Source organism: Amphiprion ocellaris, chromosome 15 (genome assembly GCF_022539595.1).
Source record: "Amphiprion ocellaris isolate individual 3 ecotype Okinawa chromosome 15, ASM2253959v1, whole genome shotgun sequence".
Taxonomy (NCBI): Eukaryota; Metazoa; Chordata; class Actinopteri; family Pomacentridae; genus Amphiprion; species Amphiprion ocellaris.
The window spans coordinates 18,799,079-18,823,617 of record NC_072780.1 but is presented as its reverse complement, the minus strand read 5'-3'; the positions used below and the strand labels follow the sequence as shown (position 1 = coordinate 18,823,617).

The window sequence follows — 24,539 nt, the reverse complement described above, 5'->3', positions numbered from 1 at the left end:
AGGCAACAAAGACACAATGACAGGAATTTAAGCACCAAGATTTACAAAATACACAGAATACAGATTCTGCGGGCTGAGAGTAGAGCAAAAAGGAAACTGGAGATCCCTCAATAGGCTAAATAAACTAAGGGCTACAGACAAACCCGAACTGCGTACTATACAGCCAGGAAAGCAATATAGAATTACGATACAGGCTACAAGAAAACTGAACTCCAACACGGCGCAAGTAGAATAATCAGAACACTGCAGGCTACTGAGAAACTGAACGCCGAGATGGTGTAAACAGAATAAACACTAAGAAATACTTACAGCAAGCTAAACAGAGAACCAACGGCCAGATGCGGCCAGCAAATTTTATGCAGGAATATATACACTAAACAACATGCCGACACGGCATGAATGAATTCCGAACAACTGAACAAGATTGAGTTATGGAGATTGAGCAGGGAACTGAACCGCCTACTGACTGAAAGGAAGTGGAGCGGGGAAGGCCAGGTGGAGGTGGTGTGTGTGGCAGGAGGGAAGACAGATGCCAGACAAGTGCTGCAGCCGGAGGAATGAATGAGTGGAGATCCAGGTTTGGTTCGGGTAGATGATTGGAGACGGATGGATGATATCAGAGTGGCAGCAGTGAGCAGGTGGGATCCAGAACTGGAGAACGGGAGAATACAATTAGTGGATGAAGAGCAACAAGAAGCTACACTACAGAGATCATAGTCTGGCGATGAGTAGTGAACTAGTGATGTGTCATGCACAAAAGATGCGGATCTAAGAGCCAGTGCTTTGTAGGGAATTAAAAGAGCCGACTCCCATCGAGTGAGAGCCGACTCCCAACTTTTTTCCTTTCGTTGCTCAGCTCTCACTCATCTCTGCTCACGGCAGAACTTTGTTTTGATTGACAGCATTTCAACCATGCAGCCAATCACATGTGAGGATATAGGATCATACCATTATGTGACACCAACAGACAGTAACTGTGCAGAGAGTAAGAGAAGTGGTTGTGGGTCTTTGTTCAGCTATTGAAAATTTCTCCGTATGGAGTTTAACCCTGTCCTCGTCAAAACCACATTACTGGATCCTAGGTTTAAGAAGCTTGCCTTCAGTGAGAACAGAGCTGTTGATGAGGCACTTTAGAGAACAAGTGCAGCAGCAGCAAAATGTCCCCCAGCAGCCTGACACTTCCACCATTAGAGGGCCAAATAGAGGAGGAGCCACAAACTTTTCCTGTGTGGAGGCTCTTTGATGAAAGAGCTACAGGAGATGCTGCAAGGAGAAATCCTACAGCTGATGCTGTAAAAGAGGTGAGATCTTATCTTGAGGAACCCCTCATTCAATGAGCAGATGACCCACTGAGCTGGTGGCAGGCCAAGGCCTCAGTCTTCCCCCACATGGTGAAGGTGATGGAAGGGAGACTGTGTGTTGTGGCAACTTCTGTTCCATCTGAGAAAGTCTTCTCAAAAACAGGATAGATACTCACCGATAGAAGAAGTGGTTCAGCCCATTGAAGCTCAGGCATCTGATTTTTCTGAATGCCAACCTGCATTGAGGACATTTATACTCTTTGAATACTGAGCTTGGTTCTGCTTCTGTTCTGGTTCTGTTCTATGGGTTTGTGTGCAGTGTTTTGTTCATTTGTTTTCTGTGCAAAAAAAAAGTTTGATTAAAATATTAAACAAAAGTAAGAATGCCTGCTTTTGTAACAGAACAAATGCACAAAATGAGGCAATTATGAGAATTCTCATAAAAACACTGAATGCAAAAGGGTTTATCAAAATACAATTCATTCATATTTGCCGGTTTTCGCAAAATATGGGGCTACAAATAATTAGAAATTAATTAGGAGCCGTGCCAAAAGAACCGGCTCTCTGAAAAGAGCTGAACTAGAACTGCGTCTGTCTTAAATGGCAGTAGAGCGTAGTTGAGCGGATTACTCCCACCTGCTAGTAAACACCGAATTGCAGCACCTGTCAGCACTGTCAGACACCATACTCACGCCCACCTGGAGGGAGAGAGAGGGAGAGACTGCCACTACGTGGCGATAGACATGGAGGGCATAACAGAAATAATGTAATAAACAGTTCTTGACACAACAACATACACATTTGTCTTATTAAAACAAGAAATAGAGAGGAAGCCAGCAAAGTCAATGTCTTTACAGCACCTATAGTTGTTTGACATAAGTACAAATATATATTTTTTTTATCCACAGGGTCTTTACAAGACAGACACATTAAAGATGGAGATGTCATCTATGCTGTATTTACACCAAAGCAGAACCTGATAACAGCCCCTCCAAATTTAGTGCGAAAGGTACCTGAAACCTATGGAACGGATACAGTTCGGTGCCATGTCATGCTCAAGGTGAGTTTACTGTACACTCATAGATTTACTTTTTACTCATTTGGGTTGAGTGGAAGGTTTGCAGTGGAACTTCAATACCAAGATGGACGTTATTGAAAAGGAGAATATAAGATGTTATTTAATGTGCTTCATGTTACAGTGGCAGGCTATGTGAAAATGCTAAGTACTTCTTTGCTTTATTACCACAATTAGTCACTGAAACAGGATGTAACAGCAAAACTGATTCACCAGCAAGTAGCAAAACTGCTACACTGGTGTAGTGAAGAATATACATCACCTAAAATTCTCTTATTTCTAACCTTTTTTTCATTTCAGTATGTTACATTAATGAGTTATATTGTGAATAGAAATATAGAAAAACAATATTTATTACTAGTTTAAAAAAAGCTAACTGATATTTGACAGGTAATCTCACAATATTTCAAAATGTTGTATGCTTTATATAACAGTTTTAGTAAACATATCAAAGTAACCACCTTTTACAGATATAACAGCTGAACACACTAGTGGCATTCTTTCCACAATGGAAATAAAATATTATTCAGAAAGTTCTTCCCAGCTCTGTTGCAGAAGTTCCCATAAATGTGTGGCACTTGTAGGTTGCTTTGCTTTTACTCTTCTGTCCAGTTCATCCCAAACCAGCTCCATGGGGTTTAAGTCTGGAAACTGTGCTGCCACTCCATGTTTTAATAATAATAATAATAATAATAATAATAATAATAATAATAATAATAATAATAATAATAATAATAATAATAATAATAATAATAATAATAATAATAATAATAATAATAATAAATTTTATTTATAAAGCGCTTTTCCAATAACTCAAAGGCGCTGGTAACTCAAAGACGCTGGTTGTTTTCAAGCTCACCATCTTGTTCTTTTTTCCTAAGGTAGTTCTGGCATAGCTTGGACTTATGTTCTGGGTCATTATCTTGCTGTAGGATGAATCCCCGACCAACTAGAAACATACCAGAGGGTACTGCATGGTGCTGCAGAATGCTGTGGTAGCTGTTTTGGTTCAGGGTTCCTCTCACTCTGTACAAGTCACCAACCCTGGATCCAGCAAAACAGCCTCAGACCATCACACTTCCTCCTCCATGTTTGACAGTTGATGTCACACACTGAGGAACCATCCTTTCTCCTACTCGACATTGTACAAAAATCCTGTGTGATGAACCAAATATTTCAAATTTTGATCCATCAGTCCATAATACCTTCTTCCAGTCTTCAGTAGTCTATTTGTAGTGTTTCATGGTCCAGTCAAGCCTCTTTTTCTTTTTCTGATGTCTTAGCAGTGGCTTTCTTGTTGCAACTCCACCTGTCAAACCTGCAACTCCAAGTCTTCTCTTCACAGCTTAAACTGAGACTTCTTACTACGACCACTAATAAGTTGTGCTTGAAGCTGTTGTCCTGTGAGCTGCCTATCACCAAGCTGTTCACTCTCAGAAACATGTCTTCTGATTCTGTTGTGTCTTTCGATCTTCCAGACCTCTTCCTGTCAGAGTTTCCCCCAGTGACTGAGTGCCTTTTGATGGTGAAGAGAACTGGACTCACTGACACCTTCACTTTCTTCACAATGTCTCTGTAGGAAAGACCTACATTTTTAAGTGTTCAAGAAAAGTTGGGACATCTGTAGGATTTGGAAGCACCAACTTTCAAGGCTTGATCAAACTCCATTGCTGTGGAACAGCTTTAAGTTGTTAATCCATTTCTTGTTCCCTGAAAAAGGCGTTTTGTATAATTCTGAAATGTACATTATTTTTCAGTTTTAGGTAACCTTACCTTTTTTTCAACCTTTGGCAGTTCACCGCTTACCTTTGTACTATTTTAAGCTATTCATTGAACTTGAACTACTTGAATTTCAATAAAAACTGGAAAAATTGGGACGTTCAAAAACTGTTGACTGGTAGTGTAGATTAGTACAGTAGTTCAATAGGGCTATTTGTTGCATATACATTGCATACACTGCAGCTTCAGGGTCAGAATATTCAGCTGTGGTGTTGACTGCTTATTTCACTCATGATTTATCATCCAGCACATAAAAAATACGCTATGGACATGTTAACAAGGTAAATAAATTGTTCACCAGACTTTCACTAGAGGGGATCTTTCAGGGTTTATGCACTTTCTTTCAACACAAGTATATATCAGCTCATGTGACACATCTATGATTCCTCCCTCATCACATGCAGGGGATGATGAGTAGGATGTGATCTTTATCCTTATGTTTTTGTTCAATATGGAAAATTTCTCACAGGGAGATTTTGAAGTGAAGGTGAACTTGGAAAGTGACACAATAACTACTCTGAAGAACAAGCTTGCAAATGAAAGTGGAATCCCTGCACATGTCCTTCATTACAAGTAAGGATTTATTGCAATTTACTGACAACATGACTTTTGGACCTGATTTATATTAATGCTAATGCTTTTTTCATCCACTGCCACTGTTCATGTTTCATGTACTTATCAACCATATTTTCAGAGGTGACACTGGCAGTTGTATCACACTGGAAAGTTGTGGAATCACAGAGGGATCAACATTGTACTTCTCATTGTCCACCTTCTCTGAGGAGGATCAGGCTGCCACTGAGTTCTTCATAGATGATGTTGTGCCCTCAGTCCAACAAACATCCAAAGGAATCAGTTTCTTGTTGTCATCTCTCTACATCATTGTAAGCAGTCTGTCATGCAGTAATTACTGTTCCAAGTACACTCACCTCTGTGCATATTAATAGAAATCTGGTGGTTATGTTATTTATAACGACTCATGTAACTTTCAGCTAAGTCCTTTATACCGGACGAGGTGTTTTGTAAGAAAAAACATAATAAAATTACATGTTTACAAGTTTCAGGCATTGCTTAACTGACCGTGATCCAAAGCACTACCAATCTATATACATAACATATATTAATTAATAAATTTATTTATTTATTTTCGAAAGACAGCTGGCATACGCTTTTTGCAAAAAGCAAAAAACACAAAATGTAGAACAAACATACCAATAAGATGTCCATAATACATTACAAGAACTAATCTGCCTTCTCTGTTCTTTTACTTTATTCTGATATTGATCAGAATCTTTTAAAATATTAGTATCTAACTATAATATTTTTTCTCTGTTCCAAGTGTTGAGAAACCCACTTTTCAGTGTATTTAAAGTGTATTATCCATAGTACAGTTTTACTTCAGGGTCATTTTTAACAGAATACTGATTGTTGAATCCTAATTTCTAATCCTTTCTAGAAATGCAAGCTTTCAGTGGATTTACAGAAGAAGTTGATTGGCTACATACGAAAACTGACTGGATGTAACCCTCTGGCCCAAAGTTTGTATCAGTTACTCTGTAAGAATGAAACCATATCCAGGACCCAGAAGGTAAATTATACACAGTACAGAATGGTGTGATGCTACTTTGACATATGTATTACTTTTATCCTTGACAGAATGTGTTTTCATTTTAATATATATTTTTTTCTCTTTAATGTAGATCGCAGTGGTTGAAGGCTTGTACGCTCTCTTTCGAGAGCTTTTGCCACGTCTTGGAACAAATCAAAGGGAAAAGATCATTGAGGACCTTGATGTCTTTGAGTATTCAACCTACTGCTGGGCATATCTCATGTCAGAGGCAAAGGTATTTGCAAACTCATCCAACTAGTTCCCTTCATATTTCAGCCAGCAAAGCTTCCAGTTCATAAACACTGAACAAATGACAAGGCATTTTTATTTTTTTTTTACCATCTAGGTATCCTATAGGTGCCTCATAGGTCAGGGCTCGGGGGGATAATCATTATCAATTACAAAATTTCCACTAGTAGTACTGTCTATATGCCTCATATGTCACTACCTTGTATTATTTGATAGAAAGAGACATCAGAACATGAGAATTATGCACCATATGGTCTGATGGCAGAAGACGGCAGTCGTTTCTGTGAACCAGTCACTGTACCTGGAATACCAGGTGCCATGGAAAGATCAGCTGTACTGCAGAAAATTAAAGGTAAGAAAAGTCTGTTGTTGTTTGATTCATAAGCTCAAATTATTTAAAATGATATTAACAAACCTGCTAATGTATACACATGCTAACTATGCAAATATCTGTGTCTCGTTTTCCTGTTTACATAACTGATATTGTGGATCACTAGTATAGGTTATAATAACATTTTTTTTCATCTTTGTTTTTTTCTGAGAGTAATTATGCGTTGTTAAGGTATTTGTATTTGAACTGAATCTGTTTCTAAGATGGAGAGAAGATTCCAAACTGCAGCGAAGAGGTTTTGCAAGAAACATCACTCAAGAGAGCTGCTAACATTGAGAAAATTTTGCTCAGTGTTCATCCTTCACTCACAACCTATCATGTGTGGATTTCTCATGACAGCGTGGCTGGTCAGAAGTAGGTATTATTAACTTACCTGTTCAGGAAATGTGCCATAACTAACCACAATAACATAACACACATTTGTGGACAAAGCTTTGTCATACTTAAATGTACTTTATAGTACATATAGTGCTTTACGGGCACATCAGTGGCGTATAGTAAAATACTTTTAGCACATGTAGTATAGATTTATAAGACATGATTTAATCCGAAATGTAAGTGTTCTGGTCCTGTTCAATAATTCAGCTTTCAGATAAATACTGGCAGGACTTTTGGAAGCATGGCAGAGGACTTGAAAGTGTTCCCTGACCTCAATGTAACTCCACCACTGCAGCTGAAAGATCTAGGACTTCAAGACCCACGTCTTGTTTACATAAGTGAAGGTACACACACACACTCACACACATGCATCCCACCTCCTTCACTTACCTCTCCAGTGCAGGTATTACACTGAACAAAAATATAAACGCAACACTTAAGACTCAAAGATAAAAGATTTTTTCTAAGTACAAAAAGGTCTATTTCTCTCAAGTATTGTTCACAAAATAGTCTAAATCTGTGTTAGTGAGCACCTCTCCTTTGAGGAGGTAATCCATCCACCTCACAGGTGTGGCAAATCAAGATGCTGATTAGACACCAGGATTATTGCACAGGTGTGCCTTAGGTTGGCCACAATGAAATGGCACTCTAAAATGTACAGTTTTACTGTATTCGGGGGGTCTGGCGAGGGAGGTCAGAAAACCAGTCAGCATCTGGTGTGACCACCATTTGCCTCATGCAGTGCAACACATCTTAGAGATTCGCACAGAGCTGATCAGGTTGCTGATTATGGCCTATGGAATGTTGGTCCACTCCTCTTCAATGGTTGTGCGAAGTTGCTGGATATTGGCAGGAACTGGAACACACTGCCGTATGTGCTGATCCAGAGCATTCCAAACATGCTCAATGGGTGACATGTCCTGTGAATATACTGGCCATGCAAAAACTGGGATATATTCAGCTTCCGGGAATTGTGTCCAGATCCTTGCAACACGAGACCATGCATTATCATGCTGCATCATGAGGTGATGGTCACAACAATGGGCCTCAGGATCTCGTCACAGTATCTCTGTGCATTCAAAACACCATCAATAAAATGCACCTGGATTCGTTGTCCATAACATACACCTGCCCATACCACAACCCCACCGCCACCATGGGCCACTCGATTCATAACGTTGACATCAGCAGAAAACACCTCTCCAAAGTGCCATATGCCATCGAATGTGAGTATTTGCCCACTCAAGTTGGTAACAACGATGAACTGCAGTCAGGTTGAGACCCTGATGAGGACGACGAGCATGCAGATGAGCTTCTCTGAGACAGTCTCTGACAGTTTGTGCAGAAATTCTTTGGTTATGCAAACCGATTGTTGCAGCAGCTGTCTGGGTGGCTGGTCTCAGAAAATCTTGAAGGTGAAGATGCCGCATGTGGAGGTCCTGGGCAGGTGTGGCTACACATGGTCTGCAGTTGTGAGGCTGGTTGGATGTACTACCAAATTCTCTGAAACATCTTTGGAGATGGCTTCTGGTAGAGAAATGAACATTCAATTCACGGACAACAGCTCTGGTTGACATTGCTGCAGTCAGTATGCATAATTGCACACCCCCTCAAAACTTGCAACATCTATGGCATTGTGCTGTGTGATAAAACTGTACATTTTAGAGTGGCCTTTTATTGTGGCCAGCCTAAGGCACACCTGTGCAATAATCATGGTGTGTATTCAGCATCTTGATATGCCACACCCTGTGAGGTGGATGGATTATCTCAGCAAAGGAGAAGTGCTCACTAACACAGATTTAGTCAAATTTGTGAAAAATATTTGAGAGAAATAGACTTTTTGTGTACACAGAAAAAATTTTCGATCTTTGAGTCCATCTCATGAAAAATGGGAGCAAAAACGAAAGTGGTGCGTTTATATTTTTGTTCAGTGTAAATAGGTATCATTTTCATATTATTATATAATTATTATATTATTAGATCAGTCATTATTTTGTTATTGTTATAGTATCATGTCTTTTCTGCTCCTTGATGCTTACATAGGTGAAACATTCTGTATGTTTTAACAAGTGCTTTTATCTTTACAGGCAATCTTGGTGTTTATCTGAATAAAAATAAGGCAACACCTGCAACAATTAATGTGCATGATTGTCTGTCTGGCAAAGGCAAACAGCTGAATGTGGACATATTGGCGGCATCGTGAGTGTTCATTTATCATTCATGCGATTTTTTTTTTTTTGGTAGCATTTAAACACAAACACCTAATCTGTGCAAAAAAATCATGATATGCTTACACAAAAGTTTAGCTTGACATTTACACTGTATTTCATGTGTTGTTTCTGCATTATGTAGCCAGCTAATTTAGAAAATAAAGATATTATTTGATAACAGTGTACAGTGTGATTAATGATCTGAATATTAAACTATTCATGAGAATAATAAATCAATAGAATCTTGCTCCATTTTACATCTTACCACCCATCCATCTTAACACAACATGAAATTTCCCACTTTTCATGCAGAACTGGTGACCAAAGGAATGACCACTCATTTGTCACAACCAGGACTCCAAAGGAGGCTATACTGGTAATTTCAGTCCTTTACTAATTCAGTTGTCTTTAAAGAGTGACCACAGTCTGCCTCTTAAAAAGCACAAACATTTGTGTATTGTGGGTTGCACGATGCATGATAACAATCTAAACACAAAATCTATCTATCTATCTATCTATCTATCTATCTATCTATCTATCTATCTATCTATCTATCTATCTATCTATCTATCTATCTATCTATCTATCTATCTATCTATCTATCTATCTATCTATCTATCTATCTATCTATCTATCTATCTATCTATCTATCTATCTATCTATCTATCTCATTAGGTGCTGACAGATACAAGTTCATCAATGTCTAAGAAATGCTATGGAAGTGTGGACATACAGCGAATCCATGCTGTAAAAGAGCTTTTTGATAACTTTGCATCACGGAGCATGGCTTATGATTTCCACCATGTCATTGGCCTTGTAAAGTTTGACTCTACAGTGACAATGCTGCACACATTTACAGAAACACTCGAAAAGTTTAAGGTAAATATACATTAAGTGTGTCAAATCTATTGCTCTGTTTTTCACTGTACATCTGAATTGGAAAAATACTTATTGAAGGTAAGATATGTTCATTTTGTCTGCTTGCCACATGCCATGGACTCTTGAGCTATGATACAGTAGACACTATTGTTTTCTTTTCTAGGATCATGTGCGCACTCTTGAGGCCTCTGGACGTACAAAACTGTATGATGCACTCCAACATGGAAAACTAGAGCTGGACAAAGTAAAACTGAAGTTTCCAGACTGCAGACTTCGCATTCTGTGTCTCACAGATGGGTGTGATGTTGGGTAAATTTCCTTCTCTATGTTAGTTGGCTATGATGCCATAGCTATCATATTGTAGGTAAATATAATTATTAGATCATAAGCTCAATTATTGTGGTCTTGACAATTTATTTAAATATCTGTGCATAGATCCACAAACAAGCCAGCTCCAGTCGCCGTCGACCTGATAAAATCTAACATCATAGTGGACTCAGTTCTACTTGGAGAAGTGGAAAATAACATTCTACATGGAATCAGCATTGCGACAGGTTGTTTGTCTTGAAATTCCAAGTTTACAAAACACAAGTAAAAATTCTGATGTGTATTTATAGACCTAATAGTAAATCCTGCTGCATATAATGTAGTTACTGTGAGGTCCTCAGAAAATTAATCCAAATACAGTCTCAGAAGTACATGTCAAATAAAATAGATCTATTTTTTTTTAGGATTAATTTAGGATTAAATGTACTGTATGCCTACAATAAGGCAGCCAGAATTGGTCACTTCAAGACAAGTGGCACACATTTCAAAGAATAAGGAAAGACAGAAACCGGGCAGACTAACAAGACAAGAAACACTTGAAACACTTGACTTCAAAAACCAAGAACCTTTTTCTTTGAAACTCAACTGTCATGCAGTAACAAATTAAAAAGCCTTTGTCCCATAAGACCACATACACTAAATAGTCATTACAGTGCCCTTTCTTTTTCTGTAAATAGGAATTTATTTTCAGTGTATTTTTATTTTCATGTACATGTGAGCACAGAGAAGTGAGGAAAATAATAGTATGTGCAAATGAGGTCAAAAACAAGGACGAGATAAATCATAAAGGATATTTACTCTACATTTAAAACTGAGATAACTATCAGAAAATCTGAACCGACGCTGCAACACCCCGTGAACATGATACAATGTTCAGTTTGTGGTTAATTAATAAAAATCTGTTCTTTTAGGGGGCTGCTGTTTCAAACCAGAGACAAGCAAAGATGGTCTCAAGCTTTTTGAGATTGAGACTGTCCTTTCTTTGGAGATGAGGAAACCCAAATGCAAAGCTGATCCTTCCTCCATCACTGAAGTTAGTACATTATTATTGTCCCAAAAATTTGGCCACACTACTGTAAATCAATTCAAAACGGAATTCAAATCACCTATGAATGTTGCAACAATATGCTGGTTTATGGCAATTTGTTATTTTTTAGGATCTCTTGAAAGGGTTCTTTGCTACTCATGGGTATGATAAATCTCCAGAAGCCATCTTACCGAGCCAGATGAACAGTCAAGTTGCAGTGACACAGAGGTAAGTAGCAAAAGGAGATTCTTTCATGGCAACTTGGAACATGCCTCATCTGAGGAATACTTTGCTTGACCATAAGTGTGCTTTCACAATTTCATAATTTTTTAGTTTATGTTAGACAAAAAACAAATAACAGACTGTATCACTGGAAAAACAAGGCAGTCAGTTTTGTGTTGGGCAGCGAAGTCGTGGCCTATAGGGGTTTGAGGGTATTCGTTCTTGGCCTCTTGGTTCTCTTGCATTATTTTTACAACATAGTCTCCTTTAACTTCAATGCACTTAGTCCAGTGAAGTTCAAGCTTCACTGTCTGTTTGTGTAAGACGGTCACATTCTGAACCTTCAGGTACTCCTGAACAGTCTGGATAAATACAAATGGGATTTAAATTTGGGAAATAGATGCAAGTCAGACATTGAAGATAAGCAATGTTCATTTTGACTGCTTCTGCCACATGTGCCATTTGGATGAGTTCATTGTCCTGGAGCAACAGCAGTCAGCTCAAACCTTTCCTCTCATTTATTCTTTGTTTACTTCAAACATGAGCTTTTGTGACAGTGACATGAGGCTATAAGGGATATGATAAGTGGAAGTTACACCCCTTGTCTCTGGGTGAGGCTGGGAACTTTTTGAAGTGCGCTTGTATAGTCCTTTGAAATGATTTCAGTAAATGACTGTAACCTGTAATTCCTGGATTGTTCTTTTTCCTGCTTTGGCTAAATACACAATTGTTACGACACTGAAATCAGATACTCGGCGCAGAGCAACGGAGACAGGACAGGCAACCATTTGGAGTAAAAAACACGATTTTGCTTCCTGAACTCACAGAAGAATACAGCAGGATGTGACATAGATTAGGTCACGTAACAGCAAGTATTTACCAGAACACTAGAGCTGAACAAAACCCCCTAATGGAGCGGAGGATAACATGAACCGAACTCAAGTCAAACAATAACAAAATTTACAAAGACTGACCTAAACTAGGTACCACCACGCCAGGAAAGTAAACTAAAGAACACAATACAGATTTAGCACTTAGGCCGACATTTTGGTGAAGGAAACAACTAACCAAGAACTCTAAAACTAGGAATACACTCAAATGAACTGGGCTCATAGAGTAGGGAACTTAGCTGTCTACAGATCGGGAAGGAAGCTTGGGGAAACAAGACGGGTGGAGGTGGCATGTGGCAAGGTGGAGGTTGGTGTCTGGACAGGTGCTACAGAGGATGTAGTGAGGCTGCGGGGAAGGCTGGCGTCATGACTGGTGCTGCAGAAGTTGGAGTGAAGCAGAAGGGGGGTTCGGAGCAGTCTGGGCTGACAAAGGTGAAGGGAGGGAATCCAGGCAGAAGACAGCAAGCAGGCAGGGAGTCCAGAATGGAATAGTTCAATGATCCAGCAGCGTTGGAGTAGTGGCAGCATCTGGCTTTTATCGCAGAAGGAGGTAATGTAGTGGTCACGCCTACCTACTGTTTGCGACTGGCAGCATCAGCATTTCTCTCAAGATTTTTGTCATTTCTGAGATAAAGGCCACATAAGAGTTGCAGATGTCCTCTTACCGTAAACACACAGCCATCCCCCACTCTCTCACAGAGCCAGACAATAGGCTAATTAAATAAGCTATTTTAGATCTGTTGGAAGAGTAGGATTGGGGCTGTAAATTAAACACTAAAGATACCTCAGTCAGGGAGCTCTGACAGGAACCGAAATCCCCTCGATAATTTTCAGGGACTGGTACATTAGGTTCTCTAACTGGTAGTGGCATAGCAGAGCTAACATTAGCAGAGAGACTTGTCCCAGAGACAGGAACTGGAACAGAGTGAGTAGATGGAGCACTGTGCGAAGTTAGCTGGATAATTTTACCAGTTAGCTGAAAGACCTGATCTAACAAGGCGCGATTACTCTCCACTAAACTACATAATAATTCCTCATGCTGAGAAAATAAAGCTCCTTGAGTAGCTATCGCCTGCTGAAAGGAAACTCCAGTTCCCGTGGTCTCGGCACCGGTCTCGTTGCCTGCTGAGGTCATCCTGACCGGATGGCGTGGAGGACGTGACAACACTGCACTTAGACAATTGTACAATTGTAGTAAATACTAATGCTAATGTCTCAAACTAGTGTTCTGAAAAAGAAAATCCAGGAGGCCAAAGATGGGCGATTCATGGAGAAAGACAGACGTATCCTGGAGGAGCTGAAGAGTCTACATTGTGACCCTCATCCCTACATCACTATCCTTCCATCTGAATCTGACTTCAGTAAGTCATATTTTTTAACATAGCTTTTTCCTGAACTGAGTTTTTTGTTGTTGTTGTTTGCACTTTGTTTGCATTAATATCATAAAACACTCATTAGCCTCTTTATAAGGCCCACCCTTTAACATTTAAAAAAAAATGTATGTAGTGTAGTTCAGGGCACTGTCAGGCACTCTGAACTCAATAATGTATTATGAGACAAAATTTTAAAAAACATCCTTCAAAGTCAATGAATAAAGTGAATTCATAATCTGGTGGACAACGTCAACCAAAAATGACACTGCAAAAGCTCTGTAAAAGTAACATTTAAGACAAAGTGGTTGAATTTGTTTGCATTAGATTGTGGCCAGTGAGTGTGTAACTGATTGCATTGATGTGTAATAAAGGCTGTTCACATACTGGAATGTAAAGTGAGTAGACAAGTTTCTCTTTTACAAAGGATCAAGGTTGTGTATGGAGGTAGAGGGAAGAAAACATAAATTCTATACTGCTGTGTTAACTGATATACCTACATCTTGAACCTTCAGAAATCGAAACTGAGTATCCACAAACCATTAGGGTCAATCTTTTAAGCATCTGCTAAATTGTAAAAGGTTCCCACTTATGTAAAGTATGGGAACATAGTGTAGCAAAATGTAGCCTCACGCGGCCGCATCACATATGTGGAAACTACACTTTATGAATAAATATGCACTTGTTCACAATCAGGCACACCACAGAATATAATATTTGAAATTTAATTTCTAATATTCCTTATTGAATATTGATAAGTTATCAGATCTGCTTGTACTGATCAGTCTTAATCAGAAATCATGAATTCTGATTTCATTGAACTCCTGATCCTAAACAAAGAAATACATGGTAGAACTGTAGATAATTATACAGAAATATTTGTTAAGTAGTACTACTAACAAACAATAAAACAACAATGACATCATAACAGATGTTGAATGAATCAAAATAAATAAACAAACTAATAAGTTAACAGTGATCATCACTGGGAGCAGTTCTTAGAGCAGTGAGCAGTTTAGTAATTTAGGTAATTTTCTTTGGAAAATTACCATAACTTGCAAAGGTTATTCCTTATTAAAGATGTTCTGCATGGGCAAAATAAAAAGTGCTTATGGCCTTCAAATTTACTTAATATATTTTGCAGGGCCGTGCAGAGGCCTTTGAGGGGGCAGGTGCTCAAAGTTAAAAGGAGGCACATGGAGCACAGATTTGCAACATACCTTACAATATAACTGGCTGAACTGTAGCAACCCATATTCATAAAGAATGTAACATGGAATCACAACATACCATATCATTGTCCACCCCTCATATCTTTGTTAGGAGGTGGTCTATGTTTGACCTGACGGGGTACATTGAGCAGCTTCTGTTGAGGGGGTTGGTGAGGAGGCTGATGATATCGCTGGAGGTGGGCTGTATTGATCTGAGAGTGTAGACACTAAAAAGAGCATGGGAGAGATAGCAGCTGATTAAACAAGTGTTATGTGATCATGACAAGATGCAAAGATAACTAACACTGAAAATGGCTGACTGTGACCTGCCATACTGCTGATTGTTTGTAGGAGACTCCTGCTGAGAGAGACTGCAGCAAAGGCTGACTGTTGGAACTAAATAGAACTAGTTGCTCATTCATAAACTGAAAGGAAAACATTAATGGGGGGGACCAGAATAAAGGGTCTCCGGTTTCTAGACTAGCTGAGCTAGCGCTGAGCTACAGGCCGTCTGGGCCCCTCAAGGCAGTGAGGGACGTCTGCGTGGATCACGTGACCGACTGAGGGTAGATCTGAATTATTATTATTTTTGTTTTATTTTATATATTATTTTGGGCCACAAATACTTTCACACACACACACACACATTTACAAATAAAAAATAAAATGATAAAAAAAACAACTTTGACAAAAGGGCACTTGGGCATCAAGGGGCAAAGCGGCAGGTGCTCCAGCCCCCCACCCCCCACCCCCCACCCCACCTGATATTTTGTCTACTGCTTTTAGTGGCAGGAGTTAACTACTGTGTCCTATTTTTAAACTTTTCAGCATTCTGGAAGATTCTCATGGAGGGCCCTCCTGACACTCCTTATGAGAAAGGAGTCTTTGAGCTTTTCTGCCAGTTTGGCAGCGACTACCCCGTGAAGCCTCCGACTGTTCGCTTTGTCACAAGTGTATCCTTCCAAATATACAGGGCTTATTTTTAAAAGTAGACGTGAATCAATATAACTAATGACATGGATATTAAGTCCAGTGTTATTATTGTTTTGGGACCAAATCCTAATGTACACTGTACACTACAGTATACAGTACAGTAAACTGTACTGTACAGTGTACATTACTTCCTTTACATTGAAGAGTCAAAATAGACTTCCCATGGTCTTCTCATTCACTTTTTATGGGAAAGTTTAAGATATACAAATGATAAAAACTTTGCAAGCAAAGTGTATTGAAAGTGAGTCCATTAAAGTGTTTCTGAAAGCGCTGCTTTATCTCTCAGAAAGATAACATGCAGTTTTAATAACAGACAGTATAGCACTGAGTTTACCTGTACAGTTATTTTCTTAACATAGATATAACAAAGATATACCATTGCAACATTAACAGCGTGGGCCGCATCTGCCACAACATATTTGACCGGAACTACAATGCCCAAATCACCATGAGAGATATCCTTGAAGCTGTGTTTGGACTGCTGATCGCTCCTGAGCCTGAAGATCCACTGGACAGGTAAGATTACAACCCTTACACACCCATGCATCAAAGATTGTAGGCACAGACTGATCATCTTCTCATCTCAACACTGTGTGCACATACAGTATACAAACCATACTTGGTGGATGTGTTTTTGCTGAACATGTATTATACTTTACAAGTCAGAGTTCAGGACAAAGTGACACAAATTCCTCTTGGTGTGTGCTGACACCAAGAAATCTCAATATTTTTAAAGTTTATCATGTATAAATATGTGTGCTTTGAATAAGCAATGCACAATACAAGAGGAGACAGATACAGGCTTCTGTTTTATTTCTGGAAGTTGGCACAAACATCTGACAATGTCAGGACAGTGTATATTAACATATCACCATATCACACACATCATCATATATTTATAGTGCTAAATCACATGTCCACAGAGATGGACAGGTGGCTTGGTGAAGCATCAGCAGTAATGTGGGCAGTGTACCAAACCATCATGGTTAAGAGGAAGCTGAGCTGGACAAAGCTCTGGATTTACCAGTCAATCTACATTCCAATCCTTATCTATGGGTGCCTGAAGGAATGTGCTCACAGGAACAACCAGCTGAAATGAGTTTCCTCTGTAGAGTGGCTGGGCTCAGCTTTAGAGGTAGGGTGAGGAGCTCCTACATCCAGAGGGGGTTGGGAGTTTAGTCACTGCTCCTTTGTGTCGAAAGGAGCCAGTTGAGATGGTTCAGACATCTGATTAAAATGCCTCCTGGGACACTTCCTGTGGAGGTATATCCCAGACGCATTTACCTAGGAAGAAATCCTGGGTTAGACTCAGAACTTGCTGGATGGATTATATATCTCATCTGGCCTGGGAACACTTTGGGATCCCTCAGGAAGAACTAGAAAGGAAATGATGGGGAGAGGGACTTCTGGAATGACCTGCTTCACTGGCTGCCTCCGCAACCCAACCCTGGATAAGCAGAAGAGGATAGATGGGTGGATGGATCAAAGGTGTTTGCACTTAACTGATTTAAAAAATTACCTGAAAAATGAAATATTAGTCCGACCTTGCTGGAGACTGTTCCAGTCAGCACATACAATAAATTAGCTTTTGGTGTCTTCATATTTCCAGATTTTGAAAGTCCTATTTTTCAGACAAAATAAAGCGTACTGAATTCTTGCAACATTTCACAAATATTGCCTCAAGCTATTTACATGACTGCTTTTGCAAAAACATTAAATTTGGATTACGTTGAAGAAGTATGTGAGAAACAGGTGTGTATTTTTCTGTGCAAGCATTCTGGCCGAGGAATTCCTGACCACTCATGAGAAATATGAACAAGAGGCCAAAAAGCAAACTGAAGAAAATGCTGGAGAATCAATGGATGCTAAGGAGAAGGTAAATAAGCTGTTGTGTTTTGAAATAAGATGAGACATGTAAGACAATTGATGCAACACAGTGGTAAACATGCTCCTGTTTCATCTTCTTAGAGACAAGTTGCAGCCATCAAATTCAGAATAAGATCATTGCATTGCATCGTGATTTACTTAGTGGAGCAGTTATTACCCTTACATAGATTACTACAGTAGTTCAATAGAACTATTTACTGCATACCAACACTACCTCAGCAGCGCAACAGATGGTCTCGAATGCATTATAAAGGCAAGAAGGTTAACTTTTGACTCACCTAAAACATTTCGGATGACCACCTCATGAAGCTGTTAACATATTGCCAGTCGTGTTCAAGGTTTTTTTTTTTCAATACTTCATTTTCGATAGTTTCATTTTTTGAACAAAACAGACAAGGACAAAGTGATCAGGCTCTACATAGTCGACGACAGAGAAAAAAGAACTAAATTAAAAATAAATTATACACACACACACATATATATATATATATATATATATATATATATATATATATATATATATATATATATATGCATACACACACACTGACAAAATTGTTGGTACCCCTCGGTTAATGAAAGAAAAACCCACAATGGTCACAGAAATAATTTGAATCTGACAAAAGTAATATTAAATAAATATTCTATGAAAATTAACCAGTGAAAATCAGACATTGCTTTTGAACCATGGTTTAACAGAATTATTTTAAAAAATAAACTCATGAAACAAGGGCTGCACAGTGGCGTAGTGGTTAGCACTTTCGCCTTGCAGCGAGAAGATCCCTGGTTCGCGTCCCGGCTTTCCCGGGATCTTTCTGCATGGAGTTTGCATGTTCTCCCTGTGCATGCGTGGGTTCTCTCCGGGTACTCCGGCTTCCTCCCACAGTCCAAAAATATGCTGAGGTTAATTGATTACTCTAAATTGCCCGTAGGTGTGAATGTGTGAGTGATTGTTTGTCTATATATGTAGCCCTGCGACAGACTGGTGACCTGTCCAGGGTGTCCCCTGCCTTCGCCCGAGTCAGCTGGGATAGGCTCCAGCCCCGCCGCGACCCTAGTGAGGAATAAGCGGTGTATAGATAATGGATGGATGGATGGATGGAAACTCATGAAACAGGCAATCACTGCAATCAAATGATTTTTGTAACTGTCAGTGAGACTTCTGCACCTCTCAGCAGGTATTCTGGTCCACTCCTCATCAGCAGACTGCTCCAGTTGTCTCAGGTTTGAAGGGTTCCTTCTCCAGACGGCATGTTTCAGCTCCTTCCACAGATGTTCAATAGGATTTAGATCAGGGCTCATAGAGGCCACTTCAGAATAGTCCAATGTTTTCCTCTTAACCATTCTTGGCTGTTTTTAGTTGTGTGTTTTGGGTCATTATCCTGTTGCAAGACCCATGACCTGCGACTGAGACCAAGCTTTCTGACACTGGGCAGCACATTTCTCTCTAGAATACCTTGATAGTCATGAGATTTCATTGTACCTGCACAGATTCCAGACACCCTGTGCCAGATGCAGCAAAGCAGCCCCAGAACATAACAGAGCCTCCTCCATGTTTCACAGTAGGGACAGTGTTCTTTGCTTGATATGCTTCATTTTTGCGTCTGTGAACATAGAGCTGATGTGTCTTGCCAAAAAGTTCCAGTTTTGTCTGGTCTGTCCATAGGACATTCTCCCAGAAGCTTTGTGGCTTGTCAACATGCAGTTTGGCAAATTCCAGTCTGGCTTTTTTAGGATTTGTTTTCAACAATGGTGTCCTCCTTGGTCGTCTCCCATGAAGTCCACTTTGGCTCAAACAACGACGGATGGTGTGATCTGACACTGATGTACCTTGACCTTGGAGTTCACCTTTAATGTCTTTAGAGGTTGTTCTGGGCTCTTTTGTTACCATTCCTATTATCCGTCTCTTCCATTTGTCATCAATTTTCCTCCTGTGGCCACATCCAGGGAGGTTGGCTACAGTCCCATGGATCTTACATTTCTGAATAATATGTGCAACTGTAGTCACAGGAACATCAAGCTGCTTGGAGATGGTCTTATAGCCTTTACCTTTAACATGCTTGTCTATAATTTTCTTTCTAATCTCCTGAGACAACTCTCTCCTTGGCTTCCTCTGGTCCATGTTTAGTGTGGTACACACCATGTCACCAAACAGCACAGTGACTACTTGTAACTCTATAAATAGGCTGACTGACTGATTACATGTTTGTAGACACCTGTGATGCTAATTAGAGGACACACCTTGATTGAACATGTCCCTGTGGTCACATTATTTTCAGTCTTTTCTAGGGGTACCATCATTTTTGTCCAGGCCTGTTTCATAAGTTTATTTTTTAAAATAATTCTGTTAAACCACGGTTTAAAAGCAATGTCTGATTTTCATTGGTTAATTTTCATAGAATTTTTATTTATTATTACTTTTGTCACATTCAAATTATTTCTGTGACCATTGTGGGTTTTTCTTTCATTAACCGAAGGGTACCAACAATTTTGTCCACGTGTGTACATACATACATACATACAAATACATACACATATACATACATATACATAGTATATACTTTGCCAGTGTTACATCATGGTGCTGCTGAACGGTCTGTGGGTGTGTAACAAGCGCAGGGATAAGAGGTCAACCAGCTCAGTCCCTTAGCTTTTGCCCTTGCCAAGGTGAGCAAGGAATGGGTCCTAGATGTCAGAGTATTTTGCACCTTGTTGGTCCGTATGAATCTCAGTTTTTCCATTTGTTAAACATGGATCATGTCCGTCGTCCATCTCTGAAAGGAAGGGGGAGAGGGTGACTTCCACTCCTTAAGAATGAATCTTTTGGCCACTGTCATGCCGAGCAACAGCGACTGCTGTGTCATAATGGGGAGTCTCTGGGTGAGTTGAGAGCACCTGAATATGGCGAGTATAGGGTCCAATGGGAGGACCTGTTTGTAAGCCTTGGAGTATCCGTCAAATATTTTGGACCAGAACCCCCTGCTGCCAAAACATCAGGACCCTGGCATTGGCAGCCCAATAATATTGCCTGAATGATGGCAGACCCAGTCTTTCCTCTGATTTGGGCTTGCCTAGGTGAATAGTCTTGTTCAAGTTTGACACTGAGGCAAACTGTGACTACTCTGAACAATCTTAAAGTGTTTTCATTTTCACTTTTATTACTACGTAGTCTGTTTCATAGTTTTAATCTTGTTTCATTTTGTTGTACAATGTACAAAATAATTTTTAAAAACTCAGGTATTGTGATTCTGTAAACATTTTATGAAATGCCAGTACTTACTGTGTGCTTTTGATTTGAAAGAAACTGGTGATGCCTGTGCCCCAGTATACACCCCCACATCTCATCTGTCCTCTCACCAAGAAGATATTTGTTGTACCTGTAATAACAAAACACGGGGCAGTATATGAACAGAAGGCTATCCACAAACACCTGAAAATGTAAGTTTCTTAATTTGTCTATTATTGCTGGGGTGTCATTGCATTTATGTAAAGTTTCAAGTTTTGTTGTTTTTGTTACAGATGAATACCAAAGAATCTTAAGTACACATAAGCCTATTTTTAACACGCATGCTTACATTTTTTTAAACCTTCTTTGGAAGCATTGGAAGCATTTTTATTTAAAACTCTAACACAACTGTAAGAAATAACAGAAGTGCAAATTAAATGTCTATGAATGGTGTGTTTATCCAAAACATCAGCTGGAGATTTTCCATTCAAGCTTAAACTGTCTATGATACAAGGACAGTCAAGGGATGTCCAATGAATTTGCTTTAATAAAGTCAATAAGCAATACACAGTGGGACACATAAATCAGGACACAAACTAACTTGAGGTTAAATTACCTTGTGATCTTACCGAGTTAGCAAATAGTCTGCACAACCTTGAACTTACAAAAATAAAACCGGACTAAGTAAAAATGATCAGTGTAAACCCAACTGAACTGAAACTGAGATGATTTCTTGTGTTTACTCATTGCAGAAGTTCTAAACAGCAAGCAGCACAAAAGGCCTCAATTTATGCATGAATAATTCAAGTACGACATCACCAAGAATTCTCTCACTTCGTAGCAATTGCGGACCGCTGTAGCAGTAGCACATTAGCTGAATGTGCTGCATTATAAAGTGGTGAAAGCAAGAAAAACAAAAACTGTCAGAAATTTCATCAAGTTGTTTCAGAGATTTCTTTTTTAAATTTATTTATCTTTTAAAAAATTATAAAAAGCAGTATTGGCGCTGTAATCGAAGGCGGCTTGAGCCTGTCACGTTAAGAGGTATTAACTTTTCTTGAGAATATTATGGGCTCTTATTTGGACATAGCAATCTATAGAATTAAATCATATTAAACACCAATGAGGTTAAAAGAAAAAACTGAAGTGAGAATTTCCAGTGAAAACACTGTCAGATCCAGCAACCCTTCCCACTTTGTAACACCAAAGAACTGCACATATCTTTCTACGTGATCTGTCCTTTGTGTGGTCCACTATGAGCATAAATCACATGTTACACTAGTTATATTCTGACCATGTTTAGTTAAAACTCTCCTGACAACACAGCAATGCTGAAGTTTCTGCTATATTAGAAGGAAAGGGAGAGAGAATACCAGCAAGGCTGAAGCAACAGTACCCTCTGGAATATTTTCACTGACTGGATTCTGTTTTACAGGTCCAAATTTGATCCATGTCATCCAAAGATCCTGCTCAGAAGAACCGATCTGAAGCCAGCCCGTGACATGAAGAAAATGGTGAAGGAATTCCGATCTCGTCAAATTCTGGAAACGGATGTATAACAAATCATTGGAGCTCGGTGTTTTGTCACTTACATCAGTTTGACATGGTGTAAACACATCACTGACAATTCAGAAACATTGCACTTAATGCACATTATCATTTTTCTATCACATTATATAATCACAGTTTCATGTTGGTGTATTAAAAATGTTAAATGTATTTCTTTACGTATATTACTAATAGATCAATATTATACTTTGGGTTAAAATAGAAGAAAGATCTAGGAATTGTTAGAAATCTCTATCTCGTCACATTCTTCTATTTCATCATAAAGATGCACCAGTTTCATAAACTTACTACTTTCCTATTTTTTTGATTCCAATGAACCAGATTAACATTTTACCTTCATAATAATGGTTGCTTTGTTGTGAATTGCCACTGATGGTGATTTTAGTGTAGCAGACTGTAATGTATGGATGTGGGGTTAAAATTTGGAAGCTTCTCTGCATTTTTAAATAAGGAGACACATTTGCAAATCACTTTCGGTGTTGGGATTGAAAAAAAAAGCAGGCAGAGCATCAGTTTAATACTTTTCCTATTATTTTTATAAATCAAAAAGGCTAGGTTTGGTCGCTGGCTGAATGGGGCAAGATTCATATTGAACAGCAGATAACTGTTACTATGTTAACCTAATCACAGGAACTTTCTCTCTCTAATAATGAGTGGACGTTTTGTTGCTTTCTTTTTGTTTCCTACATATGGACCTTTTTGTTAGTCACACATTTTGTTTGTCAAATTGAAGTGTTTCATTCATGCAGTGTATTCAGTGTTGGTTATTACTGTACATATCCATCAGAGAGGTGCCTATTTGTGAAGAAACATTTTATAAAGATTGACATTGCAGCCCTCTAGTTCAGTGCATTTACCAGATAGGAGTGACATCAGCAATTAATGTTTCACTTCTGCAATGGTTGTTCCATTTTTCAGGGAATTCTTTATTGAATTTGGAAATGTTTAACAAATGACAGAAGTTCAATGGTGGTATTTTATAAAGAGATGTCTAGTTCTTCAAACTCTTGAGGTGAAATGATGATATGTCTCATTACTGGTTTTGCCTGCATTAATAGACAAACAGATTATAAAGATGGTATGGAAGTTTAAAGTTCCATACTTGTTATCCAACATTTATTTGTTTTGTTAGTTAAACAATAATTTACTCTTTCTTTCATGTGTTTCAGAGTTGTACAAGAGCAGGATGATAAACTATAATTGAAATGTAGTCCATGAAAATACAGATGGAAGAATTCTACTGCCTACCAACAATCAATATGTGCACCAATTATAAAATTGGTGTATAAAATGACAGTCCTGAGTTTCCAATGACTCCTATAACTGAATGTTCTATGATGTAATCACTGAAATGTATCACAAAAATAAAACTAACAATCGTGCCTTTTGGTTTTATCATAGATTGACTATAGATCTACTAGAAATATGTCAAAAATATACTTACAGCAATGTTTATATTTGGTTAAATGTCCTTTTTATTACCTCAATTAGGCACTTTTGGTAGCTACCAATAAGCTTCTGGTTGTATCTTTGACCACTCCTCTTGATTCTGGTCTAATTTAGTCATTTCTTTACCATTTTTGATGTGTGTTTGGGGTTGTTGGAACAGCCAACTGCATCCAAGATCCAACCTTCTGGCTGATTTTAGATTTTCCTTACACTGGCCCCAAAACAGCCCCAGAGCATAATAACCACCATCATGCCTGACAGTAGGTTTGATGTTCTTGAGCTTAAGGACCTTACCTTGTCTCCTCCAAACATATCTCCGGTTATTGTGGTCAAATAGCTCAATTTTAATTCCATCTGACCACACATCTTTTCTCCAGAAAGTCTTTCATTTGTCCATGTGAGCAGCAACAAACTTACGTTGAGCTTTAAGGTGCCGTTGCTGGAGGAAAGGCTTCCTTCTTTCACAGCAGCAGTTTTTTTTTCATGGGTTTTTTTTT

The 24,539-nt window shown here is 38.9% G+C and overlaps 1 protein-coding gene across 5 annotated transcripts in view; it reads left to right on the top strand.

The window, feature by feature from the left end:
* Positions 1-23,975, top strand: part of ube2a (ubiquitin-conjugating enzyme E2A (RAD6 homolog)) — a 29,927-nt gene extending 5,952 nt beyond the window's left edge. The window contains exons 5-25 of one of the 5 annotated variants that reach the window (XM_055017869.1): positions 2,210-2,361; positions 4,625-4,728; positions 4,850-5,039; positions 5,612-5,743; positions 5,856-5,999; positions 6,230-6,365; positions 6,608-6,758; positions 6,990-7,126; positions 8,870-8,981; positions 9,305-9,368; positions 9,668-9,871; positions 10,035-10,180; positions 10,307-10,425; positions 11,110-11,231; positions 11,356-11,453; positions 13,562-13,698; positions 15,747-15,871; positions 16,282-16,427; positions 17,685-17,787; positions 21,100-21,236; positions 22,460-23,975. In XM_055017869.1, the coding sequence (XP_054873844.1) occupies positions 2,210-2,361; positions 4,625-4,728; positions 4,850-5,039; positions 5,612-5,743; positions 5,856-5,999; positions 6,230-6,365; positions 6,608-6,758; positions 6,990-7,126; positions 8,870-8,981; positions 9,305-9,368; positions 9,668-9,871; positions 10,035-10,180; positions 10,307-10,425; positions 11,110-11,231; positions 11,356-11,453; positions 13,562-13,698; positions 15,747-15,871; positions 16,282-16,427; positions 17,685-17,787; positions 21,100-21,236; positions 22,460-22,583 (2,783 nt within the window). In that variant the 3' untranslated portion in view covers positions 22,584-23,975. Of the gene's footprint in view, positions 1-2,209; positions 2,362-3,308; positions 4,729-4,849; positions 5,040-5,611; positions 5,744-5,855; positions 6,000-6,229; positions 6,366-6,607; positions 6,759-6,989; positions 7,127-8,869; positions 8,982-9,304; positions 9,369-9,667; positions 9,872-10,034; positions 10,181-10,306; positions 10,426-11,109; positions 11,232-11,355; positions 11,454-13,561; positions 13,699-15,746; positions 15,872-16,281; positions 16,428-17,684; positions 17,788-21,099; positions 21,237-22,459 lie in introns of those variants that run through there. The other 4 variants (XM_055017873.1, XM_055017872.1, XM_055017870.1 and 1 more) reach the window with 4 other exon arrangements.
* Positions 23,976-24,539: the final 564 nt, after the last annotated feature.